Below are 16,109 nucleotides of genomic sequence, written 5' to 3' on the forward strand. Positions count from 1 at the left end.
AATGTGTTCTGAAAATTCGACTTTTTGCTTAAATGCTTCTTTATTTCCAATTAGAAGTGTTTTGTTTAATGTGTATGTTACGTCAAAACCATTTCTCAATTTCTCGAGATCAAACCAGACTGGAGCTTTGTGGTTTAAAGCGGAACTGCAAGTAAAAATACCTCATTCTTGTACCCCACTAAATGCTATTGAAGTTTTACTGGGGTGACAAGTAACACGCATCCCAGTGAATAGATGCATAATTTGGTGTCTGCAGAGAAATGCTGCACCAGTGCATCTGGCAAATTGGTGGGGAATATGTAATTCTGAGTTTTAAAGAGACAATCTCATATGTAGCCAGATGGAGTTACTCCAGTCTCCACTGACTTCAATTAGATTTTTTTCTGTTTTCTTGCTCTGAAGCTTTGAGTGGTCTCAACGTGAATACAGTACAAAGCTCAGGCGCAAAAAATCTGGCATTCATGGGATTTTAGGAATTTTTATATATTTATATTTTCTTTTCTGAATTTTTATCTTTTGGGTAAGTACAGTATTGTGGTAAAAGAATATTTTACATGAATTCTTCTAATATTTGAACTTTCTGTGACTTTTCAGCTGCCTCCGTTACCTTCAGTCTGGTAACACCGAAGACTCAGAGGAACCTTCCAAAACCACCTCAAAAAGTGAAAGCTGCCATTGCAAACATCCCAGTGGGGTCATATGAAGTGACACCGCCATCCACGTGTGTGCGTTCCACCCCACGCCACTCTCCTTTACCCCCGAGGGAAGAGAACACAGAGTCTAGGTAAGCTGACCCATATTTTGTATTTTTTTTTTTTATTCTGAACATGGCACACATTCAGCTCCTATATATGTGAGACCGTAATAGTATGATGAACATTTAGATTACTTAGTATGAAAATATATTGCTTTGTTTTCCTGGGTTGAAAAAAGCAGTAGAGGTGAGTTTAATAAAAAAATAATCCCTTCCCTCCACCTAGCACAGGCAGCGCACTTAGGAATTCCTTTAGTTGTGCATTGCAAGTTCATGCCCACAGCACTATTGGAGCTAATCTACTTTAGATGTCTTGCCTAGTGTGTCCGACATTGAATGAATAAATAAAAATATAGTTAGCTTTTAGTTGGCTATTCAGTCGTGCAAAAAGCTCATTCGTGACGGGGCTTCTTTGTCATTAATGGGGCATTAATCCTACGAATTATTATATCCACAATACTTTAATAATTTCTTTCACCGGTAGGAAATAGAATTCTAGTTCTTAGGAGTGCTGTTGGGAAATCTGGTAAGAAGGTTGGAACAACAGAATAATGGATACCTTTGTCATGGAGGGTGAATGGGAGAAAACACTTTGTGTTAGAGGAAATTGTTCGTTACCAGAGACACAAGGTGGAAGGTGAAAACTTAAATACAATAGGTGATGTATAGCTAGAAATTTTAACGGTCCCTAGACAGAAGTTAAATCAGAAGGGGAAAAAACACAAGCGCACTTAGAGTAGAATAAAAAAAAAAAGTAAATGGTAACACAAGGAAGGGAATAAAAGAGACTTTGTGGACATCAAAGAAAGAGAGCAAGGTAACTGTTGAAACGAGCACATAGACTTGTAGGATGACCATTTATCCAAACTACAGGCAGATGAGACTAGATCTGCAAATCAAAACAATACAGAAAAGAGGCCACGCAGAAAGGAAATAAAAAAAGATCTGAATATTACCTTTTTGATGGGTATCCCTCGTAAAGGGTAATATTCCTTTATGGTTTTTTTCTGTCTGTGCTTTCACTTTACTGTGTTGGTTTGAATTTATGTTTTCTGTGAATTTACAAAGATTGATTCACGGGTGATATAGCGGCACTATTACTTCACTCTGCACCAAACCACAAATCACTTTTTTTTTTTTTTTTTTTTAATTAGATCTGCAAATCAGTTGTTGTTCTGATTCTAGATGTTCATCCTATATTTATACATTTAATGAAGCTTTGTCTTCCAAACTGAGCTTTGTCCAAATGGTTGCACCTTAATTTATTTCCTTTCTTTCCATCCTGTGTGTTTTTTTTTTGTTTTTTTTTTTATTACTTTGTGATGGCTTAATAGATGTGAGATGTCCCCCCACCTCCTCCTTTTCATTTAGATCATTCCTGTTTAAAAAAAAAAAAATAATAATAATAATAATAAACAAATGGGGTGGCAAATAATTTTCTAAAGGCTGGCTTCAAATATCTTTATTTATTTTTTAAGTATTAAACATTTTTGCATTACTTGTGACCCATTGTTTTTCTGAGTCACTTAGTGACTCAGCATTTATACATCACTGAACTATGTCAGACTGTTACTAATTTAGAGCAGATGGTATATTTTCAGGAAGCGATTGAAAGATAAGAATTGAAAACTTCATGAATCAGAGTCCTTTATTAAAATAACAATATGTAGGCACCATTAACACTTCAACCTTTGTGGTCAGGGTTAGGAATTCCCCTTGTAACAATTACAGATTAGTAAACAAATTGACCCCAGTGTTCGTTTGAAAACTATAATTAACTTGAACGGTTTACTCCTCAATTGAAGTAAAGCAATGCATTATACAGTTATTTATTGTGTTATCCTGGTAGGTATAGTAGGATGTTTATACAATCTTGCAATAACTAAGGGACTGATTCACAAACACCCAATTGTCCTGAATGGAAAACTTTATTGCCAAATGCTGAGTTCAGTGATGTGAAGTGGTTATGGTGCTTGGAGTCTCTATGCCCAGTGGTTCAGTATGAAAAGTTGCAAACACTGAGAAATGTAATGTTGCTCTGTTAAACTGCTAGTTTCATGGTTTTTGTTTTAGATACACAGGGGAGCATCGTGGAGTGTCTTTGAGTCGGGAAGCACCAAGAGAACCTCCTACAGCCTCTGTGAGCCCTTTCCCTCCAGCACCTCCTCAAGACCCTGCACAAGGAAAGCAGAGGATGTCCGCGGCAGAGGATCGACCTTCCCGAGATGTATGGCTAAAGAGTGTAACTGAAGATCGAGCTGTGGCGTCCCCTCAGACTGGATCCTCCGTACAGGCAGATGACCATCGAGAACCCCCCCAATCGCCTACTATCAAGAAAGAGCCTGGGGTAACTTGCAGATACCATTTACTTAATCACAACATCCCCCATTGTGCTAACTATACATACCAACGTACTCTTAACATTTTAACATTGCATTACAGTTAATTGTGATGGAAGTTGGAAATGAGAACTTAAAAATAATTTAATCTCTCTCCTTGGTCAGTTTTCTTTAGATTGGAAAGTAACCGTATCGGAGAGTCGCTCAGAAACAACCAGCATGTCACCTGCTCCACCACCTTCGTCATCTCCAGCAGCCGTTCCTGTCACCCCAGGTGTGAGCGCTGTTGCTGGAGACAGTCGGGCCACCAGTTCCATGTCCGAATCTTCTGAGAGGAAGGATGGAATTGTCAAGAAAGTGAAAGTGCGTCCACCTCCTCTGAAAAAGACCTTTGACTCGGTAGACAAGTGAGTCCTGCATGAGTCTCTCTGCCTCCTATCCCACCACAATCCCTGCTTTTTAATCCTCCGACACATTTTGCAATATTCTTCAGGGTGTCTTTTGCTAGTAACCAAATAATTCTCACCACCTCTTACCTCTTAAGTCCAGCTTTTGCTCATACTATCTATTATGCCAATGAGTCAAAGTTTTAAATTCGGTATGCTGAAGCAGGAGTAGTTTTAAAGTATGTGAAAGTCAGTTTATTTATTCATTTAGGTAATTCATTCATCATTCGTTCTTACACCTACTTCTAATCGGACCTTCTCCCAATGTCATTGATTCCACTCACCATTCCCACTGATTGTACCTGCTTCATCAATTGCATCATTGACCGTTTCTATTGCCCTTTACATAACAAACATCGGTTATTAGCCCACCCGTTACTAATCTCAATACTCCATGTATTGAAACCCTCTGCAACTACTGATCACTCCCTACACTGCCATATAGAGTACTACTCTTTTGACTTTACAGAAAGTATCCAAGTTTTTACTCTCTGATTTTAATTTACTGACAAGCTTTCAAACCTCCATATTACAGAATACTCTTATCTTCAATATTGCCCGTTCTTCTTCCTTATAACGGGCATCCTTCAGAGCACTGATCTTTCTCACATCTCGTCTGCCTTCATTACCAATAGGTTTTTATTTTTTGGTTCCTTGACCACCTCACTGTCCCTTCCAATCTACTCATCTCTCTTATTCTACTCCCAGCAGGGTCCTGTCAGAAGTGGATTTTGAGGAGCGCTTTGCTGAACTTCCCGAGTTCAAGCCAGAGGAGGTTCTGCCCTCTCCAACGCTGCAGTCTCTAGCTACCTCTCCTCGTGCTATCCTGGGTTCCTACCGTAAAAAGCGCAAGAATTCCACTGGTATGTGCACCGTGCTGGGGATTGTCAGTTAAATGCTTAGAACACTTGTTAGAAAGAGACACAGGTGTCTCTTTCATGATTCGGGGCATGATTTTCAGAATCCCTTGATTTTAGATAAACTGAGAATTCTATGGAAGCTGTAGCGCAGTAATTTGCTGCTTGGGAGAGATATTGGTCTTCAATAAACCACCCGCACATATCAGGTGCCTTTACTAGCTCGGACTGGTGTAGGATCTTTTTATGTAACTCTGTGACTTAAGCTTCTTTTTTCCAATATTTAGAACAAATCCATTTTATCACTTCAAATTGTTTTGTTAACCTGGACTTGCTTTCAGCTAGGCTCTACAGATCTACTTGGTTTACTGGACATGTCTGCTCTTCTAATAATGTCAGTACAGGAAGGATGTTGCCCTGCAGAGTGCATGTAGCAGCTTTGCGTGGGCTTAGAATTGTCAAGGTTCACGAGTCTGTGAAGGATGACCATTGTGTTACAGTTGAGGCAGTGGCGTACACACAACCCATGGGGCCCCTGTGCGAAAACTGATCCGTGCCCCCCCCCCCCCCCCCCCTCCCGCTTACTCTGCGCGGGCCGGGGTCGCAACACATGGTGTCGGGCACCTGGTCGCAGGGCTGCGACCGTGGTATGTACACCAGTGCATGCAGATACTTATACACTTAAAGGACCACTACAGACACCCAGATCACATCAGCTCAATGAAGTGGTCTGGGTGCCAGGTCCCTCTAGTTTTAACCCTGCAGCTGAAAACAGAGGGTTAATCCATCCTCTAGTGGCTGTCTCATTGACAGTCGCTAGAGGAGCTTCCGCGATTCTCACTGTGAAAATCACAGTGAGAAGACACTGAACGTCCATAGGAAAGCATTGAGTAATGCTTTCCTATGGGCGGTTTGATTGCGCGCGCTGCTCTTGCCGCGCATTCGGAGCTGAGAGGCGGATCGGGGCGGAGGGATCCCCAGTGCCAAGGGAGTCCGGCGCTGGAGAAAGGTAAGTGCTAAAGACACATACACACTAGCTAACAGACACACACACACACACACACACGAACAGACGCATACACACTAGCTAACAGACACACACACTCAGCGACAGACATACATACACACTCAGTAACAGACGCACACAGACACACACACACACACACACACTCAGTAACACACTCACGGACACACACAAACTAACACACACACGGACACAAACTCACACACACACATTTTTTACATTTTTTTTTTTTTTATCCCCCAGCCTCCCTACCTTTGGGAGTGCTGAGGGGATTCCCTGGGGTCCAGTGGTGTTGCTCAGTGGCCGGTCACCAGGCAGGCTGGCTAGGGAGCACTCTCCCCTGAGTGCTTCCACTTCAGCTCCCTCGCGCGCCGCGTACTGATGCCGGAGCCGGAATATGACGTCATATTCCGGCTCCGGAATCAGTGCTCTCGCGCCCGCCAGCCCCTCCACCGGGTGAAACCAGGGCCAGCCTCAGGGGGCCCTGAGATGGCCGGCTCCTGGGCCCCCCAGGAGAAGAGGATGGCCACACTGGGTACATACCGGGTCGCAGGGCGGCCGGGCCCGGTCGCAGTAGCGACCCCGGGATGCACGCTACTGAGTTGAGGTCTATTCACATATAAAAAATAACCTACGTTGGCATCCAGCTTCTGCTGCTTGAGAAAACTAGAAGCAGCACTGGTGCCCCATGGGATGACGGTAAATGACAGACCGTACTAAAATGGTTTGACAGATTATGCTGAGTTGGTGCCATAGCATTCTTGGCACTATAACCACTACAGCAGACTGTAGTGTTTATGGTGTTTGGAGTGTTTCCTTAATTGCAAAAGTCACATGTTATACAGAATTTAAACTGGGATGCTGGGATAGCATTTTCATCATACAAGAAGTAAATTAAAGTGCACTATCGTGTGTCACAATGGCATTTTTTTGTGCAGATTTAGACTCCTCAACAGAAGATCCAATCTCACCCAAGAGGAAGATACGAAGACGTTCAAGCTGTAGTTCCGAGCCCAACACACCGAAGAGTGCCAAGTGTGAAGGAGACATCTTTACATTTGATCGAACAGGTAGGGATAGTGCTTCCTCCTTAATGTCCTGTGTCCTTATGTCCTCTTGTTTTTCTGTGCCTCACAAGTTTTATTCTCTTCCTTGCAGCAAGTGAGGCAGAAGACATGTTGGCTGAGTTGGAATATGAGAAGGCCCCTTACTCCTCACTGAGACGAACGCTGGATCAACGAAGAGCTCTGGTCATGCAGCTCTTCCAAGACCATGGCTTCTTCCCTTCCTGTAAGCATTATTGGTTTGGTGGGATTATTGGCAAGAGAGTTTGAACAGAAGCATGTGCATTCATAGAAAGTTTAGAACATACAAATAAAGTAAGAAATTAGAGAGTCGATTAAAGGAAGAAGCACAAAGACAGACATAATGTTTAATGCGAGAATGGGTTAATCGGGTGAACCATGTAAGAAAATGGAGAAGCAAGTGTGAAAAGATGGAGAGGGCTAAGTAATGAAATTAGACATGGTGTATATTTAGAAGGGAAGGTAATGACATTGATTAGAAGGTAGAGTGTGAGATGGAATGATAAGAGAGAATCAAAGCACATTATATAGAGATGAGAAAAGTACTTTTGCATTAGTTATGACATCACTTCTCCAGGGATTGTTTGAGTCCAGCAGGGATTCTGTGTTTCTGATCCCTCAGATTCTTTGTTAAAGCTCTGCTGAACTTGGCAGGAACCGACCGGCAGGGTACAGGCTACTGTAGTGTTTACTATGTTTGGCTGAAAACCAAATTGTGAACGGACCGAGTGATAGTGGTGTATTCTGGTTTTGTGCTGCCCTAGGCATGACAACTCAGACACCCCCCCCTCCAAATTTCCATTCCTGACAGACACACGCCCTCACTGATGCATACACTGACATACACTCACTTACAGATACACATTCATTGCCACACACACACTGTTTAACCAGCACACACACTTTCACTAAAACGTACACATTCACAGACTCTCACACATTCACCGACAGACATATACTCACTGACAAGACACACATGCATACTCATTGACAAGACACACTCTCACTCAGTTACGCTTACACACACTGGGACACACACATACTCACTGACAGATACACATACACACTCACTGACAGGCGTATATACACTCAGTGTCAGACACACACACACACACTCACTGACAAACCTACACAAACCCATATACACTCTCAATGACAAACACACATACGCTTTTTGACAGACATTTGCCAGGGCGTTTGGGGGGCGGCTTTTTTGCCGCCCCCTGAAAGTGCAGCCCAATGCAAATGCCTTGTCAGCCTCGCGCTAAATACAGCGCTGCCGAGTGACACAAAGTTTGAAGCCAAGTTGTAGGATGTATTCATATTAATCCAAAAGATTTCATTTGGGTCATGATTCTAGAAGCAATCATACACTCTGATTCTACTTTCTAATGTGATTGTGTGTTTTAGGTAGTATTGTGCATATATACCAAAAACTAACATTTTACTTTCCCTTTCTAGCTCAGGCCACCGCTGCCTTTCAGTCTCGCTACTCGGACATCTTCCCCACTAAAGTCTGTCTACAACTCAAGATCCGCGAGGTCCGACAGAAGATCATGCAGGCCGCAACCCCTACAGAACCTCCCCAGTTTCCCGAGCATCCTTCCCCCAGCACATCAGAGGCTGGACCCTCCGACATGCAGCCACCCCAAGATCCCACTTTGCGGCCAAGCGAGCCACCTGAAACAACATGGGAAGGAGGCCAAGAACCCCAAGATCCTTCAAGCAGCAGATGAGTGGCCAAGGGTGAGATGCATCATGTATTGTCACCCAGCCACCAACTGACCTTCATGACTGGATGGGCAACCTCCCTTGAAGGATACCCTGGTGTGAAGTGGGGTTAACTACTAAATCCTTTTGCATTGAACTTTCACGCATAGACAATCCACCTATTCCAGGGTAGACTGTGCACTCTGTGCTGGCAGCAGCATCCTCCTCAAGGCAGTGGCAACCAGGCTGTGGCATCTTCTCATCCCACATGTAGAGAGACCCTATGTGTTGACTTTTTCCTGTTGCCAGCGAGACAGACACAAGGCAGTACTAGCCTGCATCATGGGATAATGTCCATACAGGCACCTGCACAGACACAAGTCCTACACAGTGCTGCCTTGTCTTTCGTCCACAAACTGTCACATCCCAACACGTTGCTGATTCCGTAGTGGGGTCAACAAGTTGTGTGAAACTCTGAAGGAAATGCGGGTTGACAATTTGATACCGCTCTAGTTTTCAAACACATAGGCTAGCTAATGATAATACCAAGATCACTGCGGCACCAGACTCAGGGCCCACTAAATGACTAGAAGATGCTTATTTGGCGGACTGTGGGCTGCACCAGAATGTCTTAAGTCCACTAAGGAATGACTGTGAGATGCAGTGACTAACGGGTGAATGGAAAGTGTGTAGTGAAATAGCAGGGGAACAGTGGGTGTACTGCCGGATGCGTTTGGGAGTGTAATGGGTATACTTACACTGAACGAACACGTGGTTCCAACAGTCTGTCGTCCCTTTTACTGCAGCTGTGATGAGAGAACGGGATTTTTATGGGTAAATCATATTTTCTTATGACACTTTAGTTGGGTAAGAAGCAGCTGCACTGTCAAGAGCTGTATAAATATATATATATATAAATTATATATAGACATTTTTATGCAAGATGAGTGGTGTGTAAATTCGGTCTGATCAGGTCATCCCAGGCAGTATATCAATCGGACATATCTGCCCAACACACAAATATATGCACTGTGTGTATGTTCACTATATACACGGACGTGGATATATCTGTATGTAAGGGGCTTCAAGGAATAGGTGTTCATAACACAAAATCCTGACTGTGTTGTTTGCCCCTTTAGGTATGTTTCAGCGTTGAGAAAGTTGAGGATTGGTAGACTGTCCTCCCATCATGCAATATGCATAAATCTTTCCACTTACAAGCTTTTTACTTAAATTTTTTTTTTTTTTTTTTACATTTGCTGCCACTGTAGAATCTGTGTAGTGATTAATATAATGCTATACTATGAGGACTAATCTGCAGCCTGTATAATGATGCATACAAACGGATGCTGAACGGACTGTGCCAGAGGTTATAAGGATAAGATTGGACACTGAACGGACTGTGCCAGAGGTGAAGTGAGTCACATGTAGACAGATGCTGTATACGGATAGGACCTGTGCAAGGTGTGTAGTGATGCATTCAGATGCTTACTGTGCAGGCTGTATAGTGTTGCGTTTTATACTGATGGGACTGTGCTGGCAGGGTACTGAGCTGGTAAGGTGCTGCATGGACTTTGTAGGATACAATTGGATGTGGTGAGCACTCGTTAGGCTGTTTAGTAATACAGTTCTTTAGTAAGAAGGCTGTGTGATGTCTGTACATTGGTGTATGGTGCTATATTACAGTATACGGCTAGGTGCATTGCAGGCAAAATCGGAGGTTGTGATCTACAGGCAGTAGTTGAGATGTGTATGTCGTCTGTATAGAATTACATCATACCTAGAAAGAGACAACAATGTAAAATGGGAATGTAACTAATATGTACACTATACATGAATTATCTGCTTTTATCGGGCTAGGGAAGAGACCCACCGTGTAAGTGCTCCAGCTGTTTGGTGTAGTTAAAACAGTCGCACATATCACAGGTTGAGATGCTGGTTTACGGTGCAAACACAAGGATGATTCTGTTATACAGAACTGCATCCCGCTTTAGAGATCATAACGTGCTATATATAGAATGAATGTGTTGTCCATAAACATGTGCAAGTTTCAGTGAATACAAATGGAGGGTACACTGCATTTGTACTCTATATTCATAGTTGCACACTGCTCTATAAAGTGACAGGCGCTGTCATAGGATACACAGGGCCCACCTTGGTCAGTCCTCTACGGGCCGTGTATTCTGTACAGCGCATTTGATGGGCGGCTTCTATTTGCAAATCACTTTGCTTTTTGAGTTTTGGCTATATTTCTGATGGGTGGCCAACATTATTCCAAAACAAAGATGCTGTATTTTCAACTATATGTCAACTTCTCAAAAGTGCTGCAGGTCACTGCCTTTTTACAGGACTGCTTAATTGCCATGGCTCCCCCATGTGGTGGTGGGAGTGAACAAGATTCATGCCATCTACGCTTTATGGATCCAGAAGTATGTCGGCAGTGTGAAAGCAGAGAGATTGGTACAATGCAGTGTGACGCTCAGTCATTTTTATATACAGCCACGTGTTTCCTGGAGAGGCTGAGCTGCTTTGTAGTGTCTTAGCAGGCCTTTACATTTTTAACCCCACGTGAACTGGAGCAGGCAGAGGAGAAGCGCCACCACATCTATAAGTCCGAACATGGCTGCATTTTGTGCTTACATTTTGTTTTGTTAGAGAGAGAGAGAGAGAGAGAGAAAGAGAGAGAGAAAACCGAGACTGAACAGACATGTTGATCATGTGCAATATTTCTTACTGTAATTAAAATAAGACTGAAAGATGCTTGTCGTCTGTTGTGCATCTGTGGACAAAAAGTATAATTTAACCAGGTGTGGGTTTCTTTTTTCTTCATGAGTTCTGCAAAGTCCTAGTGGCCCTTTTGTCGCTGTATTTATAGGGACCAATCTTTTTAGTGACTGTTGGAATAGATTTAAATGTTTTGCAAATGAAAGGGATTTATTGATTAACCCGGGGTGAATGGGAAATGCTATCTGGCCAAAACGGCACATTTCAAATTCTCCCACGACAATGAATAAATATAAAAAGTGGCCCTATGAACCTTTTTATGGTACCATCCATAATTATGGTAATGTTGGAGGCCCCATAAAGGTTTTAACATGGATATTTTAAAACATATCAATTTACTTCCTACAGCAGTGTGTACAGATGTAGAATATAATGGAGCAATTTCAATGCATTGATGGTGCTTGTTTCAAGCACTCAACCATTTCTAAACTAGAACGAACTAGAATATTGTCTAAAATTATGTTGTGATTTTATAGAAATTGGACCTGACATGAAGTGCGTTGGTAAAAAAAAAAAGTAACCGTAACTCACAGTACTCCCCAAATCCCCAAAATACAATTAAAAAAAAAAGAATTGGGAGAAAAAAAACATAACCACTACAGTTAAGTTTAGTAATTCTATGACCGTGTGTGTAGACCCTTCAGTTATCATCACAGTAATCTATAAAGACAGGCGTTTTCCCCAGGTTTAAGCCCACTGACTGACTCAAATTTGGAAATTCTGCATTGCATCAGTCTATACAGTCTGAACTGTATTTTTGTAGTTTTAATAGTTAATTTAGAAAGTGTTCCAGTTCTGCTATTGTCACAGCTCAGCCACCTTTTCCTGAATCTTGCAGTTTCGGTTTTCAACTCAGTACATGGCTTATGAATAAACCGCCCCAAACCTTTCTGAGCTGCAAAATTGACGTTCTCTTGAAAAAACGTTAAAAAACGTTAAAACAGATTCTAAACACACTGACGAGTACTGTATGATTTTTGTCCCATGAAAACCCGTAGTAATGGCCAAATAGAAATCAAAAGATAAAAACGGTATCACTGGGCTTGATATGCAACTCCAACAATGTTCTTAAACATATAAAACGGTGCTAAATTTGGATTTTCATTTATACAATTTCAACTAATTCCAACTATTTACAAACAGAGTGGCAAAGATATGCCACAAATATCAGGGTATTTCAGTAGGATTTTATGAATACCCACCCTGGCATTATTTTTACATACTTCGGGCACTCCTTTATCTGAAAAGCCAGAGTGAATTGTCTATAGTGGTCCCTTAAATTTAGTTGAAGTAAACCAATGCAAGTCTAAGAAGTGGCACCAACTGTGTTTTCTCTACAACACCTTTCAATGGTTTATGAAAATCATCTTGGCTCACCCGAATTAGTATTGTTTTGTAAACTCTGGACCAGGCTCTAACATCATAACCTATTAATGCTTTTGAAGGTACTGTATTTGTAAATCTGTAGCCTAAATTTCTCTGATAATCAGACTGACTTTATTTGTGTACGCTGCTACCTGAAACAAGATCCAGACTTGGCATGAATGTCATTTTCATTTCTAAGTGGCTGTAAACGTTCCTATGCAGGACAAACAGTCTACTACTGTTTTAATACGCCACCCCACAGCATTAAACCCCACCATACCTCCATATCCCCAAAAAACACCAGCTACTGCAAAATCATAATAGTAAGGGAAACTTGTGGTGCCTCTTAGGAAAAATACATTTATGTAAATTTAAAGTTTGTTTTTTGTTTTTTTAATTCACATGGCTCTGTTCCATGTGAGTGTGTTTTAAATACACCTTAAAGCGACACTATAGGCACCCAGACTACCTCAGCTCATTAAAGTGGTCTGGGTGCAGTGTCCCAGATCCCTTAACTCTGCAGTGGTAATTATTGCAGTTTCTCAAAAACAAAAAAACACTGCAATAATTACTATCCAGACAACCACTAGAGGGCTTCCTGAATTGAAATGGACCTTAGGTCCGGTATCTGATGCTGGATGTCCTCACACTCTGCATGAGGACCTCCAGCGTCAGATTTTTTTTCCCCCATGGCAAAACATTGATTAATGCTTTCCTATGGGGAAATCCTAATGTGAGCATGGCCATTGCTGCACATGCGCATTGTCTTACTCCCTGGCTGATGTCGGATGGGGGAGGAGCGTGGGCAGAAAACCCAAACCAGTCCTCAAGACCCACCAACAGTTCAGGTTTTGTCAGTATCGCCATTGGAATTAAACAGGGAAATACATAAATTCTGGATTGTTGGTGTACCGTGAGGACTGGTTTAGGAACCACTGATCTAGTGAGAAATCTCTAAGATCCCACTATGCTAGAATGCTTATCTGTAGACTTTTCATCCTGGCTTTGACCCACCTGATCTCAGGAGTAGAGGATGTCAAGAGTCCTAACCTTTTTATGGCTTTTGTGATTGTACAGAACTTTTTATCTCCCAAAGAGATTTGTGTTTGTTTCAGCTTTCTACCGTCTACATTAAGATGGAATTTAGTACTAGCCCGCCAAAAATTATGTTTATGGTTGGGGGTTGGATGAAACTTCTCTTTTTTTTTATTAGCTAGCCGTCCAGATATGGGACAACAAAGACTTCTTTTTAGGAATGCATTGAAGACAATCAAAACCTTTGTGAAGACTCTGGGGGCCGAGGACAGGACAGACGAAAGGGAAGTGTTGATAGTAGCTTTGGTGTATACAAATTTGGAGAACTTGCCTGCTTGCTAGAAATCTGCATCTCTTCTTCTTCACCACCTGTTTATGTACTTTCTTCAAATCCAGAATAGGCCTGTATGTAAGTATGTTTCTTTATACCTTTCTGCTATTGTTACTTCCTCTACTACATTCCTCAGCGAGAGCTTTTGTACTTTATTAAGAAGGTGAAGAGAGAGGAGGAGGAAGGCAACCAATTCCTATTCTCTGGCGTTTTCTGTGATCTGTTTCCATCTCTCTAAAACAAAAAAAAATGAATACCAGTTGAAGATGTGCATTACGGGCACATTTATTAGGAACAAGGTGGAAACCTAATTAATGTGCCTACAGAGCATTGGAGTACTTAGACCTTCTTTCTTCAACGGGTATTTAACAAACTTTGGGGTAGGTGGTAGCACCAGGAGTGGGCCCACCTATGTCCCTGCTTATGTGAATTAAGTGCAGTTCTTGTATTTCAGTGTAAGATTAAAAAAAAAAAAAAAAAACTTGAAAGCCTGCCTACAACTGGCCAGGTGTCAGAATTTCTTCTTGCATTTTGGGTTGAATCCTTTATCCTTGGATCTTAATTCATAAGATTGTCCAGGAGAGCCTCTATATCCAAATCTGCAAAAGGAATTCATATAAGGTTGTCTCTCTAGCAAAACATTATTCGTTTCACATTTCTCGTCTAGTGGCAACTTTTTTTTTTCTTCTGCAACATGTGTAAGATCATCATCCAACTGGGAACCACATAAACGCCCTTGCTAAAAAGGGAGGTCACACAAGGCATGTTTAGATACTGTTGTCCAATGCTTTAGCCAGGCAGCTCTTTTTACCATGGTTGGCAATCCGATAGGTTTTGCTGATAGTTTGGCTGCCCCAGGAGTAGCCTTTACCAAAAAATCTGCTTCTAACCATAGGTTCTGCAGGATTTTGGATGGATCTTCTCTAGACTCACTAAAGGTCTATTCCAAGGAACCAGCATCTCTGGGACATTGCTGCTGAAGCTCCAGTAATGAGTGTGTTACTATGTACCGGGCATAAACAGACATATCTCAACCCTCTTGTCCATATCTTGAATACCATTAGTGCCCCCACACTGGTAGAGTGGTTTTCTGTTCCAGCAGGGTGATATGAATATCCACTGTGGGTCGATCTTTCAGTTTTGTCTGGTCTTCTCTTACTACGGACATGTTTTTAAAATGTTTAATGTATAGTTTAAGCAGTTGCCTGCCATGCTCTTGACATGGCTTTCTTAAAATTGTGATGGGATGGAAATGCTTTCATTGGATTCTTACTAACCTTCCATCACAGACAAAAAGTTCCTGCTTTAATTTGCAGATGGTATTTATCCAATAAGGGAAAGAAAACAAAACTGTGGATTTATCTGAGGATTCAATGGACTCTGCATGTGACATGGGATTGTCGGAAATATCTGAAGTAGTCTGTGTGGCTGGAGTCTGTTATAAAAATGTATAAAGGGGGATCCACACCTCTCTCAGACCAACAGCAAGGTTTGCTTTTACTTCCGCACGTGGATGCACTGGGTTTTTAAATGAGCCCTTCTTACTGAAAAGTCTCTGGATTGTATATTTCCCAAAAAAAGACAGACTGAGGGTTTGCTAACGCTGCAGACATGCGTGTTTTCTTTAGAGTTTATCTACTAAATTGTGTGTAAAATTAAATCTGGAGTGTTCATCTATTATAAAACAATGAGGTTGAGTCAAGATTATTTTTCCAATTAAATACCATGGGATCACCAATACCTTTTTTCCCTTTCCCCCACCATCCCATGATCAGCTCAGCTGGTTAATGCAGTTTGAATGTTTATATATATATATATATTTTTTTTAGATGTTTATTTTTTTTTTTTTTTAAATAGGCATATTGCATCATGGTTGTCAAAACAAAACTGTCCTCACATGGTGTAGTGCATTGAAATAAATCAGAGTTGAATGATAGATGCATACAGGGTTAATCATTAAACTGGGAAATAAAGTGAATTGCCACACCGGAGTATGGGAATGGATGTTATCGTAAGTGGAGGATGGCGAGAATTGTTGTCCAGCAGCTACAATGCAATAGATCCATAAGATGTGATCTATAAGACATAATCTTAAGTCCTTGGAGAGTGAAAGGTAACAAACAGCCGGTCCCCACATTTCGAATATTCAGGGTTGAAATAGAATTCATTCCTCAGCTATTGGGTATCTTTGCTACAACCCACTAGCAGGCAACAAACACTACTGTACCGGAAAACAAGCATTGTGTAAATAGTATTTTGCAAACAATTGGTCTGGTGCACAGCAGAACTGAAACAATGGTCTGACATATTTAATGCAAACCCTTACCTTCCAAAACAAAATGTTGGGTCCTACGGATAAGTAAAAGTGCTGGGCACCTG

General features: G+C 41.6%; 1 protein-coding gene across 4 annotated transcripts in view; it reads left to right on the forward strand.

Annotated features, from left to right (window-relative positions):
- The window catches only part of CIC (capicua transcriptional repressor), a 124,699-nt gene extending 113,725 nt beyond the window's left edge, over positions 1–10,974 (forward strand). For 3 of the 4 annotated variants that reach the window (XM_063436839.1, XM_063436841.1, XM_063436840.1), the window contains exons 16-22: positions 595–784; positions 2,828–3,101; positions 3,259–3,500; positions 4,248–4,402; positions 6,359–6,490; positions 6,579–6,710; positions 7,967–10,974. In XM_063436839.1, the coding sequence (XP_063292909.1) occupies positions 595–784; positions 2,828–3,101; positions 3,259–3,500; positions 4,248–4,402; positions 6,359–6,490; positions 6,579–6,710; positions 7,967–8,241 (1,400 nt within the window). In that variant the 3' untranslated portion in view covers positions 8,242–10,974. The remainder of the gene's footprint in view (positions 1–594; positions 785–2,827; positions 3,102–3,258; positions 3,501–4,247; positions 4,403–6,358; positions 6,491–6,578; positions 6,711–7,966) is intronic. The other variant, XM_063436842.1, reaches the window with a different exon arrangement.
- Positions 10,975–16,109: the final 5,135 nt, after the last annotated feature.

Source organism: Pelobates fuscus, chromosome 11, assembly GCF_036172605.1.
Source record: "Pelobates fuscus isolate aPelFus1 chromosome 11, aPelFus1.pri, whole genome shotgun sequence".
NCBI lineage: Eukaryota > Metazoa > Chordata > Amphibia > Anura > Pelobatidae > Pelobates > Pelobates fuscus.